The sequence below is a fragment of the Melospiza georgiana genome, chromosome 3, assembly GCF_028018845.1.
Source record: "Melospiza georgiana isolate bMelGeo1 chromosome 3, bMelGeo1.pri, whole genome shotgun sequence".
Taxonomy (NCBI): Eukaryota; Metazoa; Chordata; class Aves; order Passeriformes; family Passerellidae; genus Melospiza; species Melospiza georgiana.
In genome coordinates this window covers 74684802-74703035 of record NC_080432.1, presented here as the reverse complement: position 1 = coordinate 74703035, position 18234 = coordinate 74684802, and the positions used below count along the sequence as shown (strand labels likewise).

At 39.8% G+C, this 18234-nt stretch overlaps 1 protein-coding gene across 3 annotated transcripts in view; it reads left to right on the top strand.

Moving 5' to 3' along the window:
• Positions 1-18234, top strand: part of NCOA7 (nuclear receptor coactivator 7) — an 82950-nt gene that overhangs the window by 12674 nt on the left and 52042 nt on the right. For all 3 annotated transcript variants that reach the window (XM_058020116.1, XM_058020117.1, XM_058020115.1), the window contains exon 2: positions 10200-10331. In XM_058020116.1, the coding sequence (XP_057876099.1) occupies positions 10279-10331 (53 nt within the window). In that variant the 5' untranslated portion in view covers positions 10200-10278. The remainder of the gene's footprint in view (positions 1-10199; positions 10332-18234) is intronic.

Genomic DNA, 18234 nt, shown 5'->3' with positions numbered 1-18234 from the left:
TTAGAACACACAAAACTATAAAGAACTTTTCTGTTTCTGGTTCTGAAGAAGGAAGCAGCTCTTCAAAGAGTTGCTCCCTAATTAGTAGGTACATGTGATGTGGTCTGGTGTATAGCGAGGGGAATTCCTTTTGAGAGGGGAGTTTCTGCACTGCATATAGTGCAGGGTGACTTGGTACAAGGTCAGCAACTGTGTGTAGTGTTTACAAAAATCTGGAGGTGGAGGAAGGAAAAAAGGTAAGATAATAGAGGTTTTCAGGATGTTTCAGAAGGACAAGACAACTAAGTAGTTATCTTGTGTTACACAATGCCCAAAGGGGATTTTGCAAGGAAGAAGGAAATAATTAGAAATATTGCTGCTTTTAAAAACAGGATTCAGTCTATGCAGTGTAAAGAGAGTTTGATTTGTTGTTGATCACTGTAATTTTGATGCACCTTACACTGCCAGCATTGGAACACCTGTAAAGCTGCGTAGGTGTAATACAAGGTCACACTGAACAGACTGCAATAAATTTTGCAGGTTAAGCAATTGAAAAATAAATAGTGAAGGTTTCCAGTGTTAATTTTTTACATTACAAATGTACAGGATTTTGTATTACAATTAAACTGTTCAATGTTGCTTAGTATACAGTGTAAGCATTGACACAGTTCAGGTTGCTATGGAAACCTGGCATTTTGGTTCTGTTAGCAGTGTTTCAGATAGGAAAAGATTTGCATTGCATTACTGCTAGACTCCTTTCTGCCCCCACTCTTCAGCTTCTTTGCTTCTCAGTTGGGAGGTAGATGATAGAGAAGCGGCGATGACCTGGAATTTGCATGAATCAGGGTCAATTATAAAAAGAGGTGTTGAGCTGAAACTCAAAAATAATAATTTTATCTTAAAGTAGCTCTTGTGTCTAGTTAGTTTTTTGAAGTAATAACGTAATTTAATACTTATCATTCACAATGTTGTGTCTCTAGGTTGATTTGAGGTTCTGGTGATTTGAGGTTCTTTTTCCAAACACCTGAAAATGATGGGGTACTTTATAAAGAGACATTTCCAATAATTTTCCCAGCATGATTATGTATATTGCTGGGAATGTGCTTGATGTAAAAACCTGACCATTTCTAGTGCTTTCTGTTAAACTGACAGATTTGTTCCTCATGGGTTTCTTGTTGCTTGGTCTTGTCTTGTAAAACTTTAGGACCATGTTAATCAAGTCTCATTGATTACAATGGGAATATAAATCTTTGGACCTAAACTAAATAATACTTGTAAACAGAAAGTGATTAATGGTACCTGTGGTTGACAATATAGATACTTGTGCCAAGCATCAAGCCACATCTTTGTGGTTTAAGAACCTTCACACACCAGTGTCTTTCTGCTGTACCTCAGTTTTATTTACATTTCATATAAATGCCCTTCTTGTGTTGATGAGAAAAGAGCTGAGAAAAGAGCAAGTTTGCTGTGAAGCTGAGGTCAGGTGTTTGTCTCTTGTAGTCTGTCATCTCATGAATGTTGGCACTCATCTTTCCACATGTGTGCTTGGCTAGTGCCCACAGAGCAGCGTCTCTGCTCAGGGAGTCACACTGATGGTTTTCTGTCCAAGCTTTCTGCCCCAGGTCTGTCTGATGTTGTGCTTGTAATTCAGCTGTGTGCAGCAAAGGCTGCTGGAAGGGGGTGTGAGCTGGCCTGGTGGGATATAAACTGAAATGCAGATACAGAGCCACTTCTGCTGAGTCTGCTACGAGTCATTGGTGTGGTAATTTTGGGTGGAGGAGTGTTATCAGGCAGCTGAAGTGGGCAAAAGGGAGAAAGGCAAAGGGCAGTAATACTTGGAACTGGCAGCTGCTTGCTCCAAGGACAGATTCTAACATCCTGAGACAAGGGAATGCCCAAATTCTTTGGCTTGGCATTTTGACTGGTCGCGGTCGCCTTAATCACCAAAGGATGTTTGCTATTCATCTGTCTACTGTGATGCTGCTGTTTTGCCAGTGTGAATCCCACTCTGTGGCCTGTGTAGTCTAATTCATAGAAACAACTCTGGAGTGTGGCCAGGCCTGCAATGTGTGACACTGTGGATCCAGTGGCCTTTAGCAGAATTCTGAGTGTGGTAAGAGGGGAATCTAAGGAGGACTTGATCATGGCCCTTATAAACCTGGTAGAGAACCTGTAATTCATTGGGTCTGGGTGTGATGTGGTTGCTTGTATGTATCTTTCTTGATCTTATCAAAACAGATGTGCAAGGCTTTCTTTGAAATACTAAACAATTAGTGAAATCAGTTTTTATGAGCAAGGAACATGATAGTGTCGACTAACAAAACAGCCAGGTAGTGCTAAGAGTGTTGTCTAAATGCTAGTTGATGTGTTGAATGTTCACCAGTTTTTTGAATTTTAGAAAATTGCAAGTACATGGGATTTTAGTGGGGAGCACATCCATGAAGAGCCTTTTGTGTATATGCCTACATGCTCCAGGCAGAGGTAAGGAAACAGTGATCTCCATCTTACCCTCTCTGGGTATGGTTAACTTCGTCCTTCTGTGGTTGATATACTCACAGAGTCATTAAGGTTGAAAAAGACCTCTAGAATCGTCAAATCCAATCTTTGACCAAATCCATATTGTAAGGTGCTATGTGTGCTCAATTTTTGAACACTTCCAGGAATGGTGACTCCACCACTTCCTTGGGTAATACAACCCAATCCTTAACCACTATTCCAGTGAAGAAATATTTCCTAATATCTACCCTGAACCTCCCCTGGCACAGCTGAAGTCCTTTCCTTGTGTTCTATTACTAGTTGCCTGGGAGAAGAGGCTGATTGCCACCTCCCCAGCTCTTTCTTTCCAGTACTTGTGGGGGCAAACACTGTGTATACCTGTGCAATGTGAGTGTGAAAAACTGAGGGGGCAGAGGGCTTGGACTTGAGGCTTAATTGAATTGGGGTAGGTTGAAACAGGAGATACAGTAAGATGAAGGTACTAATTATTTTAAAACATCTACAGCAATGTTCTTGTTGACCTAAAAATGAAAATCTTCCCAGGTGGCCTGATTTTCAACAGCACTGCACTTTCACATTTGGCATAGCATAGCACTCTGCCTGTTAATAGTTTATACTGTGTTTTGTAACCAGTTTCTGTCTAGAAGCTGAGTTAAACAGTAAAATGCATTGTTGTGAATGGAAAATGCATCTGGTGATATTCAGCTGCCAATGACGGAAGATTAAATCTCAATGTTTTTGTCTCGTGAAAACATGACTGGTGATGTGGAATTCCTGGTAGCGTGTTTGCTTCCTCTTGCTCTGTGTGAAACATGGCAGCCTGAGTTAGTGGGTTAAAGCCTCTTCCCGAGTAAAACAGGAATCATTTGTCTGGAGAACTCTTTGGAGCTGAATCGGCTTTCAATAACAATAACATCAAGTTATAACAAACATAATAATCAAACATCAAGTTTTGTTATTCTTCTGTTTCTGAATCAGAAATGTTTCTGCTACATTGATTGTCATTTATTTTATTTGGACTTTGTTCATGTGGACAGACTGTTGGAAATCCAGTAGGGGCACTGGAGGTGAGCTAGGCTTAGCCTTTTCTTACTTTATTAGTAGGGAGTGAAAATGCTTGACCTTTTAGTTTACTGCACCATTGTAGGGGGAATAATAACCTCCTAAACATTGTACCCCGTTCCTCAAGAGCGAGGGTGTTTGTTTTCTTTGCCTGTCTTATCTCTAGGTCTTATCTTCACTGTCCTTGAGATCCCACAGCATGCAAATAGCCACATTGAATCTCTTTGTTTCTCTCTATTTGTAGACACAGAAATTGTGACTGTTCTGTATTTAATATGAACAAGAAGTCTAGAAATTGCTTCTGCTTACACACTTATTTTCCCATCTCTTATTTTTCGTATTTTTATTTTTTGTGTATTTTAAGAGTGCACCCTTGTCACAAGAAACATGGCAGATGGAATACTTCAAAGATGAGAGGCATAAAGAAGGGCTATTCGCCTCACCAAGGTTGAGTGAACCTCAGGTGGAGTAGCTCTCCTGGGCTAGTTTAGTGTCCTCCAGTGATGTGTAATGGACTGGAACTTCTTTACAGAGTTTCTTCATGTTTTAGAATTAACAGTACACTATATATCATAACTGTAATGTAACTATATAATTGTATTAAAATAATGCCATATTTCAGATAGCTTTAGAGTAAACATTCTTTTGTCCATTGTATTGAATGTATTAAGTTGGTGCTATGTTTTACTTTCTTTGCTAGGTACTTTTCTGAAAGCTTCCAATCTCACTTTTTCCTAGGTCATTCTGCCTAAAGACAAGACTAAATAAAATTGTAGCTTATTCTCCTCTTTGCTGGCTGTGCATTTCTGTTACATTTCATCTTGAGATGCTGTAGTGTTTATACAGAAACTTTTATCTTTTCTATTACACCAAGTAACATATACTAGCAGAACCTAAAAACAGTAGAACCCAGCCTGCTTAGTCCAGTCAGTGATGCTTTAATGAAAGGCTGCAACGTTTAGCATTTCTCATAAAGTGCGAGTGGGCATTCACTTTCCTAGTTTTAAAAATGGGAGGTCTATGGAAATGAATGCAAGGGTTATTGTTAGTGTTCTGGCTTTTGAAGCTTAATAATAGGCATTTATATGACCAGTAGCAAATTACTCTCCTCTTCCATGTTAAACTGTTTCTGTTGCCTTATGTTTAAAGATGGAGTGTGTGTTTATTTACTTGAATCTGCACAGTGCTCTGGTAACTGCTTTGGGCTCATCAGAGGCACAACTAGCAACCCCCAAGGGTTCAATTTCAGATCTAATACACTGAAACCCTTTCCCTTCTATCTGTGATTTGTTCTACAATTTCTTACTCTTCCCACTTGAGAGATATTTTTAGTATTGCTCTTTAGGTAGTACAAACATACCTTTTCTGTTTTTTTGTCTTAGTAGTGGCTTATTGGTGTAACCCTTGTCATCTCTCATGCTGCATCTTTTAGAGGTCAGAATTGGCACACGTACCCAGAAGACTTGTTATTCGTAAGAAGACACTGTTGCAGAGTTGCAGACCTAAGCCAGATCATTAGTAATGCTTGGTGTCTGATATGACCAGTTTTGAATGTTGTTATTACAGCAGGTGATTGGAAGCGTGCCCTGCTGTGAGCAGATGTGTGTGGTGTTTGTAATCTCAGGGGCAGAGGTATAATAGAGAAGCAAAAATAAAAAATTACTGTTGTGTGGGACACCGTGCCAGAGAGCAGATGAGAGCTGCGTGGTGTGTCTGGGCAGCATCCTGTTCCCTCAGCACAGTGGGGTCTCCCTGTTGCATCCTTGCTGTGGCCATGTCTGCTTGGCTGTCTCGCTGGGAGTCTTGTACCTTCATCTACTCTGCCTTCCCAAGTGGAAAATTTGTGTGTAGGCTGTAGACCTTCCCTGCTTGCTGTTCACAGTGTGATTGCTGCCACTGTCTCTTGCATTTTGAGGGTCCTGCTAAGTTATGGAGTACACTACCCTTTACTTGGTTTTCCTGAAGCCAGTTAATTGCTTTTTTCTACATGCTTGCTCCTTGCTGAAGGGGCTGAGCGAGCCTGGATCCTCAGAGGAGTTAGAGTTAGGCTTTTTTCCTTTTGAACTATTATTCTTATGTATATGCCCACAGAGCCAGATAAAATCGAGATTGTGCTATTGGTTTCCAAAGTCAGTCAGTTTAAATTTCACAGAAAATAATAACTATCTCCTTGTCAAAGCAATCTTCTCCCATGTTCTCATTGTTAAGGCTGGATTAAAGCTACTGAGAGGGCACTTGCACACATTGCTCTTCTGCTCTCATTGGAGCGTGTGGAGGTAATTCTTACAGTTCAGCTCCCCGTTTGCAAAGCAGGGAATTACATACTTTTCCTACCGCATGAGAGGTTGGGAAATACTGACTCTACAGGGTCATCAAAAATGTGTCTAGAGAATCGCATGATCTTGAATGTTTCTTTTTCTCCATATGTTTTTCCAGGACTTGCAGTGGACACAGATGGCCAAGAGAAAAGCTATCAAGTCCACTGAATGTTGTAAAAATAGTCAGATGCTTCACTGGTTTCTGCATTGCTGTGCTGTTGGATGTACTGTTGTTCACATGCACAGTTTTGGAAAGTAATGCCCATGACTAAAGGATTGCTTGTTGATGCTTTAGGGCAGCAGACAGGATTTCTGGGTGCTTACTCCTGAGCACAGCAAGCAGGACTTTTTCTCGTTTCATGAAAATGTGAACTACTTAAACTGCAAGTAGCAAGGTACATCATTCTTCATGCATGAGATGGGAAGGAAAAGGGAGAAAAAATAATTTTGAAAAATTGGTAAATTTATCAGTCTTTAAAGAGTGCTCTATTCACATGCTAAGTTACTTTTAATCTTCTGTTCCCTTTTTTTATCCCTGCACTTAGAGCATCTTCTGCTGCTACTTTGAATGTACCAGTGCAGGAAGCTGCTGTCCTGCAGTGCCAGGTTGCAGGGAGGGCAGCAGGACCTGGAAGCAGTTCCTGGAGGTCTTGAGAGTGTGGTGACAGTAGAAGGGGTGCGGATATCCATGGTTAGGAGTTCAGTCTGTTCCTGTGATTATAACATTTAAAAAACAATATTTTGTTTGGCCTCGTTGGAGTATTCCCATTCTAATTACAAATTTTCAGTAAACTCCCCAGAATTCCCTGGCAGCAACACTAGAGCGACACAGCAAGTATCCAGAAATGAGTAAATATAAATAAAATATTCAGAGCAGTAGGGCTAAATCAGGGAGGAACAGTCTATGTATTTTGTTCTTTTCTTTATATAATTATCAGGTGCTGACACTGGCTAAATTTGGAGAGTGGCAGTTTTTTAACAGGCTCCTTACTGAAATGCATTGTTTGGTTTGCCTTGAAAATGCCTAATTAAAGAATTAGCACTGCTGTAAACATATAATAGAAGATTTTCACAGTCTGCTTCTGTTCAGGGTGTAGAAAAGGTTAAACTGAGCCTGAAATTTATATAAAATCAGCTTTGTCATCCTTTGAGTTTGGACCGAACTCATGATATATAAGTTGTCTGTTTCTCAGCATATAAATATCCCCAAATACGTACATTTTTAATGGCATGCTGATTCAGTATTCATCTGTACCAGAAAGGAGCTGCCAGGAAACCAAGATTCATTTGAATCATATAGCCTTAATAGCATTTTATGCAGATGATAAAGATTACCTTGAATTTTTTTTTCTTGTAAAATATCAAAGGACAAATAAGGGAGAAGTGTGGAGTAGGTTTGCCTATTTTGATGTCACTTTAAATTGTCAGTGACATCCTGTAAAGTAAATGTGACTTTTGTGCTGTAACTGCTTAAAAAACTAAAATTGAAAAGGACCTCTCAGAAATACTAAATACTAGTTTTCTGTAGCAATTACTGCAGGCTGTGCTGTGTTCCTCCTAGCTGTCAGATTTTCTCTTTTTTTTTCCTTTGAGGCAACTAGTGCAAAATTCCCAACAACACAGGTAAACTCAGCAGTTAAGAAGTCAGTATTCCTAATCAGTTTGGTAATCCTAGCACTATGTTTTCAAAGTATAATTTTCAGACCTTAATATGCCTTTCTAGAACAACACTGCTGTTTCTTCTAAGAAGGTAAACTAAGTTAGTTTTAAGTCAACAGAGTGGGATCTGACATTGAATTATGCTATTATGAAAATTTACTTGGTTTGGTGACTGGATATGTGTTGCTGGGTATTTTTATTAGTGAAAGAAAAAAAAAAAGCCTGAATGCCTTTGCTGTGTCTGCTCTGTGGATAACATTCCAATTTTCTCAGTGCCCATCTGTTATGAATACAATTATTTAATTTTTTTGAATTCTTGCTTTATTCCTCCTCGCCATGTGAAAGGAATTGGAGTTGGATTGATTCGATATGAGAAGAACAGGCTCCATACCCATGTTGGCATTGCTGGCTTTGTTTAGCACTGATGGAAGCAAACAGCACAGCTCACACATGGGGAGCTGAGCAGTGCCTCTCTGGTTTGGTGCTGGCAGCTCCTGTGGTTAGGTGCAGGCTTAACCTCCTCTCTCCTTTTTTGTGCCCCTTTTTGCTGCAGCAGGGGTGGCTGCTCTGGCCCTGGGCCTGGCAGGGCTGTGGGCAGGCAGGGGTTTCTAATCCTGGCTCCCTGGGCAGTAGAGCTCTCTGTCTGCCAGCCTGGAGCTGGGCAGTGACTTCCCTGGCTGGGGATGTCAGATCATGGGAGAGGAAGAGAATGACTGGAAAGAGCATACCAGTGACCCTTGCATGGGATTAGGCAGTGAGGATAGGTCTCTCTTGCCTCTGTTCATCTCAACTGATCTTGCTTCAGTGAGATGAAGGACTCTTCCTCTTCCCGTTCCCATGGGTCCTGCTGTCCTTGTGGTCATGGGTTTAACACTATTTTGATGCTTTGGGGTTATTTGATAGTTCTTGGTGTCATTGTGAGATTCAGCTCTGGCCTGTCAGTGCCCTCATGGCACATCACAGTGTAGTGAAGGCAAAGCAGGTGAAGGGGGAAAAGTGGTTCCTCCTTTGAACTCTTGTAATTCGCTGTAGAGATTGTAGCTGAACACTTGGGAAGACTTACTGTAACTCTAAAGGCAGTGCTAGTGAAGCCACCAGTTCTGATCCTCTGAAGATCCAAGAACCTTCCCCAACAGGGAACATAGAGATGCATCAGAATTCTCAGGAACTTTGTGGTGTCTTCATACAGGCTGAACATCTGAGCTGGCCAGCTTGTTCTAATGCTGCTGTTATGCTTCTGTCATGGAGGTTTAGGTGTCCAGCTGTGTCCTCCATCATGTGTTACCTTGCAGAGGTAGAATTGTATTCTCTTCATAAAGCTAGAGATGTCAGGTATTTGCCATTTAAAGACTACCCATTACTGTAAGACTACCTGATGTGTAAAAATGAGAGCAATTTGATTCTTTCTGATGCACTGGATTAATTCAAAACTAATGAGTTAGAAAAAGTGCATTTTGAAGCGATGGGCTTCATATGCTGTGGACTAATCATCCATCAGTAAGGAGAGAAAATTGTGGCAAGGATTTCTAGCATGATTTGTTCTTGGGCTTTTCAAGTAGATTAGTCTGTCTTTGCTGCATCATCTCTTTTGTTGACATCTGGCAGTCTTGTAGCTTGTGATCTTTTAATGCAGGGGAAAATAATGGAAACTGATTAGGTCCCAGAGGATTTTTTCTTCTTTTGCTATGAATCATAATTATGTGGCTTCTATTTCTTTGTTATACAGCCCATTAGACTAAAATGTTTAATAGCAACTAATGATTTGAGTTTATTCTGAAATACTGATAAAAAACTCTAAAGTTAACTTACTTTGTGCATGTGCACAAGCCATCAGGGTAGGTTAAGCGTATGTTGAGGAGAGGAAAATGATAAAACATCTTGGCAGGGATCTTGGGCAGCAGTTTATGTGGCATGTTGTTAATTACAGTAATTATAAAGCAGTTTGGAAATTCTCAGCTTCTGTTTTCCAAGGATCTTGGTGCAGCATTCCACCAAGAGGTGGTGATTTTCATGTCAAAAAACAGTGCTACTGGTCTCCTTTTTTCTTTTTTAAAGTTCTCAGATAACCTAGATAACCTTTCCTAGTCATGCCTGTTTCAAGGTGACTACACTTCATTGGGAGAACCAGAGGTCCACCTTGTTTCTCTCTGTATGGTTGTTTGAGCTTGTGTGTTGGTCACAAATACAAAGTCAAACCTTGTACAGAATGTAGATCACTCTTTTTTCTTTTACATTGTTTTTAAAACTTTCAGATCTCTCAAAATCTTATAGTATTTTTAGTAATTTAAAATGTAAATTCAAAGTAAGCATTGTGTGTCTTACTGGTTATTCTGTTTGTACTATATATTTCCAAATTTCTCTTGATCTACCTGTCTAGGAAACACATGAGACCTGGAAGATTTTTTTTGTACTTGAAAGTAGTTTAATCTTTCCGGAGTTTTAAAACTTGATGCTGCCCTTTGAGTTACCTGCTTTGCAAAATGTCTTCCACTGCTGAGAAACTGGCCTGAATGCATTTATTGCTTTGTCTCATTGTATACTTGATGGGCACTTCACAGCAAACACTGGTTAAAGTTTTACTTTGCTTTGTCTCTGGGTCAGTTGTATTTCCACAACCTGTTGGGTTTTGTAGGTGTTGTTGGCATGTTGATTTATGAACTTCCTGTTTTTAACTGTTATATACAGGAGACTCTGCCTGGTTATGAGGTGCTGAGGGGAGAAGGAGCATCACGCGTGGCTGCTCACCTTGCCCACTGCGCTGTGAATGATGGAGACCAGGGAGGAGAAGAAGGAACGGCGACAGGGCTATTTTGCTCGGTAAGCTCGCAGGGCTTATTTCAGTGTTGACTAAAATGCAGAACTCCTTATTCTGCCTTTTTGATAAGGCTTTGTGATTTTTCAAGTATGTGTAAAAATTAAACCCGTGCTGCAGTATGTATCCAGAAAGTGCTTTCCATGCTATACAGCATGCCCTGATATTTAAGTGGAGATTTTTTTCTTTTGAGTAGTAGAGGATACTTGAATTATAATTCTGATTTGTAATATTTAACTGTTCTTGGCTGTTCAGTTGTAAATTGCACTGTATTTGAGCTTCTGGCATCCAGTTCCTGGACAGTGTTGATGAAACCAAGCATATCTGAAACATATGTGTGTCTAAACCTGAAGTTTGTTTTCACATAAAGCACAGATTAAGTAATATTATCTCATTAGGTGAGGCTACTTAAGAAAAAATAAGCTGGCTAAATCATATCATCTTTATAAATAAAAGCAATGTTTTTTCAATCATTTTTATCAATTTGAATTCATGATTGGTGATTTTTAAGAAATAAAAGATGATGGTTTCCTAATAACTTGTCTTTAATTGGGCAAGTCTCTAATCATCTCTGAGCTCTGATATACAAGAAGAGCCAAAGCTCACTTACTCTTGTGAGGGGATAGGAAATAGGTTTAAAAAGCATCTTTGCCTCAAGGATGTTTTCTGTTGTATTGAAGAGGAGAATTGTATCCTGTCTCCACTCAGTACTAAATAACTGCAGCCTTAGTGCATTGCAGTCTAGATCTAGAGACATGCCTGTCACAACATTTGGAAGTCGTGTGGGGAGAAGTTGCTGCTGCTTTATTGCTATTCAGGTTCTATGTAATGGTGGCTGAAGACTGGAGGAAGTTTTGGTCATGTGTTAGTGTCTGGTGACTTGCTTTCTATTTGGAGAAGTGCAGTTATGTTGATGTTGGCAGAATGCTGCAGTTTGGGATTCTGAGAAGGGGAAGTGGATAGTGGCACCTAAAACAGAGGAGGCTTATGAAGGATAAAGCAGAAGTAGCTAAAGGGATTGTACTAAGGAACAAGAAATTTTCTGTTAAAGAAGACTCAGGCTTTGAGATGGATGTCTGAGTAAGATGCTTTAGTGTTGAGAATGTTTTGTGTTCCTTCTAAGTGCTGTCTGCTAAACAAGTGGAAATCCTCAAGAGGCTTTCAGGAGGGTCCTTGACAATTATATTTAATCTGCTTTCCTCTGTCATCTTGTGAGTGTTCTCTTTTAAAAGTTCACAGGGGCAGCATGTCTTGTATGGGCATAGGACATTGAGCAAGGTTCAAAAAGATGGGAAATCAATTCGTAGTATTAGCACTTAGCTGCTGTGTAACTTTGGAGAGGTTACCTCTTTCCCTCCCAGCTTGCTTCTTTTTTCTTTATATAGGTTGCAGGTCTTGGCTGTTCTTGTACGTCAGAGCTCAGAGATGATTAGAGACTTGCTAAATTAACAAAGACAAGTTATGAGGAAAGCAACATCCTTTATTTTTTAAAAATCACCAATCATGGAGTCCAAATTATAAAAATTATTGAAAAAGCTTTGCTTTTATTTACAAAGATGATATAGTTTAGCCAGCTTGTTCTTTCTTAGCTAGCTAGGGGTGGTGCTCAGTGTCAGAGTGGTTGTGCTTGCAATTGTTGGAGGGGAAGCTTGAGAATCCCAAAATATATGCTGACAAACCAGCTCCTGAATTGCAAGATTAAGATGAACATGAAATTGTCTGCATCTCTGTCCCCCAAATTTAGCATTGCTTACACATTTGTCCTTTAAAATATTTGAAATTGCTCTGTTGAAGACGCCCACTCAGCCATCATATTTTTCTACTACAGATACAGAGCCTCAGTCTTCCCAGGTCTTCTCTCCTCCCTGTGGCAAGTGAAGCTGAAATAAAACTTTCCCCATCCATTTTTGCTTCTTACCAAATGCAATTTTACCCACTGTGTTTTGGGGTAAAGGGCTTATTTTTTGCCTTGGTTCTCAGGAAACCAAAAAAGTGATTTTTTCCAAACAAAACAGAAATGTCTTCAAAACTTTTTAAAGAGTGATTTAGATTCCATGTGTAGATAAAATGTTACAGCTTGTAGGAGTTTAACAGGCAAGAAGTGAAAGTTTAAGAGTAACATGAGCATAAATTTCTCTTATGCAATATGTCCCTATTTAACTGCTACTCCTACTTAACTACACAGAATAGTCTTTTTTTTTTGGCCTTTTTTTCCCAATCATGTTTTTAGGCATTTCTGTTGCCTTCTGTGTCACTGGCTCCCAAATGGACCAGGATCTGTGCTGGTATTCAGCAAGTCCAAAACCAGATGGCACAGTGTAATGCATGTGCAGTGGCACATTTCTGTGTAATGGCTCTACTGTGGCTTTTGGTGCTTTTTATTGGGATTATGTGCCATGAACCCAAATAAAACCTCCTATTTCCCTCTGCCTGTGCATCTTCCCTCTCACAGGATGTAGAGCCTCGTTTCCCTTGGCCATTTATGTAGGTTTGAGTTTAGGGGTATTTCACCTCATAAAATGAGTAGCCATTAAATTTTCAACTTAATTTAGGAAGAAACTACCAGAATGAGTGCTGTGTATCACATGGAAAGAATTGCCTTGGATATAAATTGGTAGTCTGGAAGGCTGTATGTACAGCTTGAAAGTGGAATTGTTTTGCATGTGCTGGATATATTTTGCATGTGCTATTGTGTGATACTGGATATCTTTGGACAAGCAGTTAAAGGATATGAGAAATCATAAAGGAAGAGTTTGAATAGTTTTTTGGAAGAATGAGAAAAGGAGCTGTTTCAGGTTCAGATTTTCTGGGTCTCAGCATTCATCGCAGTGAGCTGCTGAGCATTTTCCATGCTTTGTACAATCCTGTGTTAAGTAGCTGTCTCCTACTGTCTTAGGGAAAAGAAATGTGTACTTTATATGAAAAATTGCTGCTTTTCAACAAGTTGACCAAAATACTTACATTAATTTTATTAATTGCTGTGTCTTCAACTTGTGGTGACTTAATCTGAACAATCTGTGTGGAGATGAACTGTAAAAGCCATACTTCTGTTGAATGATTTCTTAATAGTTTCCAGGGGAATTATGAATTTTAGTTTTCAGTTTCTTTTTGGTCACTACTGAGAACCATATTTCTGAAGCCAAAAACGAAGCACTTGTACTAGGGAAAATATTCTCACTGGGATTTGGGTGCCTTTGTGTTTATTGAGTTTACATTGGTCTTGCTACCATCATTCTACTGAGAAAACCACACAAAGGTCTAGGACATGCTCCAAAGACCATCCCAGTAGGCAGAGACTCCTTTTAGCTCCAGGTTTTTAATACTTTTTTAGAACCTGAAGCTAGTTGTATAGCTTGATGCTCACCTCCTCTTTCCTTATGATGCCAATATCTAAGGGAAATAAAGGAATTCACAGCATGTTTTAACTTGATTTAGGTTCTTGGCTTAGATACCTATATTTACATCCACACAGGTGAAGGTTTATACATTAAACCCAAGATTTAAAAAAGATAAATATAAGTGTTTACTGCAGTTGTTGTTTACTTCTTACCAGCTCCAATTTACAGATTTTTTCTCCTTCCAATTATTTTTGATACTTAAAAATAAATAAAACCATACAACAAATGGTTTTCAGTTTTTCAGTCCCATAGCTGGTTATAACCTAACCATAGCTTTCCTTTTAAGTATTCACAACAATTCCAACGGTAGGAATAATTGATACATAACTACTGAGCTGTTAGCAGCTAGATTCTGGAAAGCTGTGCTGGGGAAGGCATTATATGTAATTGTCATGTTATTGTTTTTCCCTGATCCTTGCTCTTGGCAGCTGTTGGAGGCAGGATGTTGGCTTGCACAGACCCTTGGTCTGACAGGCTGTGGTCACTCCCTTGGTCAGTCTTTTGCATATTGCAGGCTGTCAGATTTGTAAGCATCTCATTTGGACTTTTCCTGTCTTCTGTTTTTTTCCCATATTCACTAATTCTGCAGTTCATATTTTTTATTCCTGTGGCTGTAAAGGCACAGTAGGATGATGAAATAAAAACACACTGAGCACAGAGGGGCTGTGTGGAAAAAGGGCATCAGTGGTGGCTAGGAGAGAGGAAAACCTAGATAAGATATATATGTACAAAGTTACTTCCTGGAGGGCATCTCATGTATGTGAGACCTTTTAATAAGTTTTCTGTTAGGTGTGGTTCTTGTTGGCCAGGCTCATTATATCTATGTAACAGACTTAAGTATTGGCTGTTCCTCAGCTCAGTATTCCTCCAGCAGTTGCCTCCTTGCAATTGTTCTCATTCTCCTGAGCCAATGTGTTGATGTTTATTCTGGTTTCCTGTAGCACCCATATTTTATTTGTTGCTTTTAGGAGGAAAAGTTTTCCACACATTGTTTTTAAACCATCATGGAGGTTTATCTTGGGTGTGAAGACTAGTCAAGCCAAGATCCTGGAGATGCTTAAATATTTTTAAATGGCTCTAGGAAATAATACATCATTTCAGTTCATCTGTACAATGAAAATATCTTAGCTCTGCTTCCAGATATATAAACATTACCTCATAATTGAGTTACTGAAACTGAATAACAGTATTGCATTTTATTCATATTGTTTCAGGCAATATCATGTATGCCTGAGGCATTCTATTTTGTAAAAAAGGCTGAATATATCACTACTTCAAATTTATGGGGCACACTGGTTATTATTTGCTCTGTTATTTAGGGTGTGTGTGTGCAGGATAGTTGATTTGCTATGGTGGATAGCTGAAAAAAACCCCATAAAATATTTTCTGAAACACACAGTGTTATGATTTCCCTGCCAGGTACTTATGCTTGAGTGGTTTCAATGTTTTTAGCAAACATTCTGTCTTTTGTGCTGCAGGTCAGTATTTTAGCTGCCCTTTGCAAATGTTGTGTAAGAAGTTGAAAAATGTCTAGAATTTCACTGACAGCATCCCTGGGACCTGTTAGGTGGGGCTTTGGGAGGTTGGTCAGGTCCTTCAGATACTTGAGAGACACTGGCTAGTCATTGCTTACAAACTTTTTTGTGTGTATATATATGTGTGTGTGTATATATGTATAGATGTGTATATATATATATATATATATATAAAGTTTTCTTTTTATCATAGTGTAAATCTGGAGAATGAGAGTTGGGAGGGAAATTGAAAATTGAACCTGCTTTTTCTGAAGTGTTGCCTGGGAGAAGTTGAACAGCTGTTTATCTTGGGAACTGTTTCCTCATCTCACATTGGAGTTGCTTTCTGGATGCTGAGGTTTCTGGGTTAGCAGTCTTGTAATTCTAGGGTGCAGGACAGAATTCAGCAAAAGAGCATGAATCACCATTTTCTGTTTAGTCTTTAAATCACAGAATTATTCCCAATGTGAGTGCTTCCTCTGGGATACATAAACAAGATAGTGGTTTCTGTAGTCTTAGTTCTTTCCAGTGCTTTCATCCTCAAGAGTAGTGGAGTCATTTAGGATTGAGGAAGAATTTTGTTACTGCTAACAGAATTAGTGAAAGTATTTAATGGGGCCCTGAGGCTTTCCTCAGGCTTCTTTGAAACTTTCCAGTACCAGAAATGCTGTTCATGGAGATACAAAGCTTGTGTAAGACAGGAAGCGTGGTTAACCTCCTCACCCATTCACTTCCCCCTGCATGTGAAGTGAGTCTTGGGTAACAGTGTGGCCTCTGAAGGAAGAGGCTTTTTTTAGGACAGAGAAGAAAGGTGGAGTTTTGTGTTATTCTTGATTTCTTTGAGAGCAGACTAGGCAGAGTTTAGTTAATCTCCAAATGTACTGTGTCACACCAGTAATATCATAATTTTTCACCTTGCAAGATTCTTGTAAGGTTGGATTGTTAGAGAGAAGCACTCAATAACCTTAAATTTGCTTTTCCCAAAGGGACCTTTGGATGTCTCTTAATCAGCCTTTGAGAAGAAACTTATTTAGCCTTCTTTATAGAACATAAATAGTTACACCATGGGTCTTTTAATGTAGACATCTGTGCAGTTTGGATAACAATGGCTATTAACATAGTTGCAATGTAATTTGTCTTCCTCTACTTCCCTTTCCTGCAGCCTGTAGCTGGGAATGCCAGGCACTGAGGGCTGTGCTGGACATTCCTGGTCCAGCCATTCCTGGACATTCCTGGGCGATGCCATTTACCCTTTTGCTCTTGGAAGGATTTAAAGACTTATCTTAAAAATGATGAAATTTGTAGGCTTTACAAAGTGGATTTCTGGATAGGTGAGATACAGACTTCTTACTGTATCTGATATAATTACATTTTTAAATTGTTGTACTGTTTCTGTAGTGTCTGTAGATATGGTCTTGTCCTTTCAGCCTCCCAGGTGTTCTCTTCTGTTCTTAGGCAGTTGATGTATCTACTGCATAAAATTCTGTTTAACCCCAGTGAACTGTTTTAAAATTAGGTCTAGCTTAAACACTGGTGGAAATGTAGCATAATACTTGGCAGAAGTGTGGTGTCATGGTTGATTTTGAAGTGATGCTGTGTAAGATGCTGCTGGAAGGAAGTGGTCACACTCAGCCTTCTGGTTTTGCCATGTCTTTATGGATGACAGAGCTGCCATCACTGAGCTGCCCCAGCATGAAGGCACCTTCCAGAAGCAGCCACCTAAAGAGATGCCTAATGGTACTGACTTTTTAGTGGTGCTGTTAATCAGCTTCTGCTCATGCTCTGATAAATAGCAGCTGTCTTACCTCCTTTTGGCAGCAGTCCTGGTCAACTCTCCTGTGCTTTGTACCACGGGGAGTAGGGAGTGGGCTGTACAGTATTTTGAGAAGGAGAACAGTCAGCATTGTGAGCTAAGTTAGAGTTTGCTGGATTGAAGAAAACACAGGTTGATAAGAAGACAGACATGTATCCTCAGGGAAAGCGTTTCTGGCTCATGAATAAAATTGCTTGCCTTTGTATCTACCATCATTTGAGGCTTTTGCCTGTATGGTTTTGCCATATGCCATGCTACATTATATAGTCTATTTTTGCTAAGAGTGCTGCATGTTTAAGGGGAAAGGGATGAATGATACCTGCAGGAACATGCTTTTGGAAGGGGGCAGTGTTCCCCCTCTGTATGAGAGACTGGAAAGCACTATATAGCTAACTAAGGGAATTCTGTTGGTAAGAGGGGAAATACTGTGGGTACACCTGTCTGCTTGCACTGCATCTGAACTACTAGATGCACGTTCTGAAGTTTTTGCTGCATGCCTTTAGGCATTGGGCTCCCCACTCTTGCCTCCCCAAGGAAATGAAGCTTTTTGCCTCTGCTCTGGAGCTTTCAAAGGGTAAGAGGCTGTGTGCATATTCCTGGTGGCCTTAGGCTCCCCATGGTAAACTCTCATGCCCTCAGTGTTAATCCAGCTGCCAGACAGTGTTTGGAAGGGATTTCTTCCACCCCACCCTGCGCCTCCCAATCTGATTATCTGGAGGTGACTTGTTAAGTGTAGGTTTTTGGTGGTTTTTTCTGTCCTACTCTGTAGTCTGAGCAAGGAGAGTTTCCTAGGATCATCTGAAATTTGAAGATGTATGTTACCTATGCTTTAAGTCTCTTATGTTAGTCCACCAAGATCTGTGGGATTCCTCCTATTGATTTATGTGAGAGAATATCCCAAGGAGAGCAGCAGGAGTGGTTAGGAATTTGGGGAGGAGGGAGATAATTGTCCCTATACTGGAAAACCTTTGTAATGTAAATAAGCCATAAAATCAGCCCTCTGGATGTCTTAATACACTGAGTATTTTCCTGTGAGGCAGCAGTTTCTGGCACAGAGAACTTGTCTTGTGAAACACTTAATATACTGCTAATAACTTCAGGCTTTTGCTACTATTTTTCTGGACTGGCTATTTTTATTTCAGTAGGTGTAAGCTTAACAGCTAGCCAATCATGGGTAAGCTTA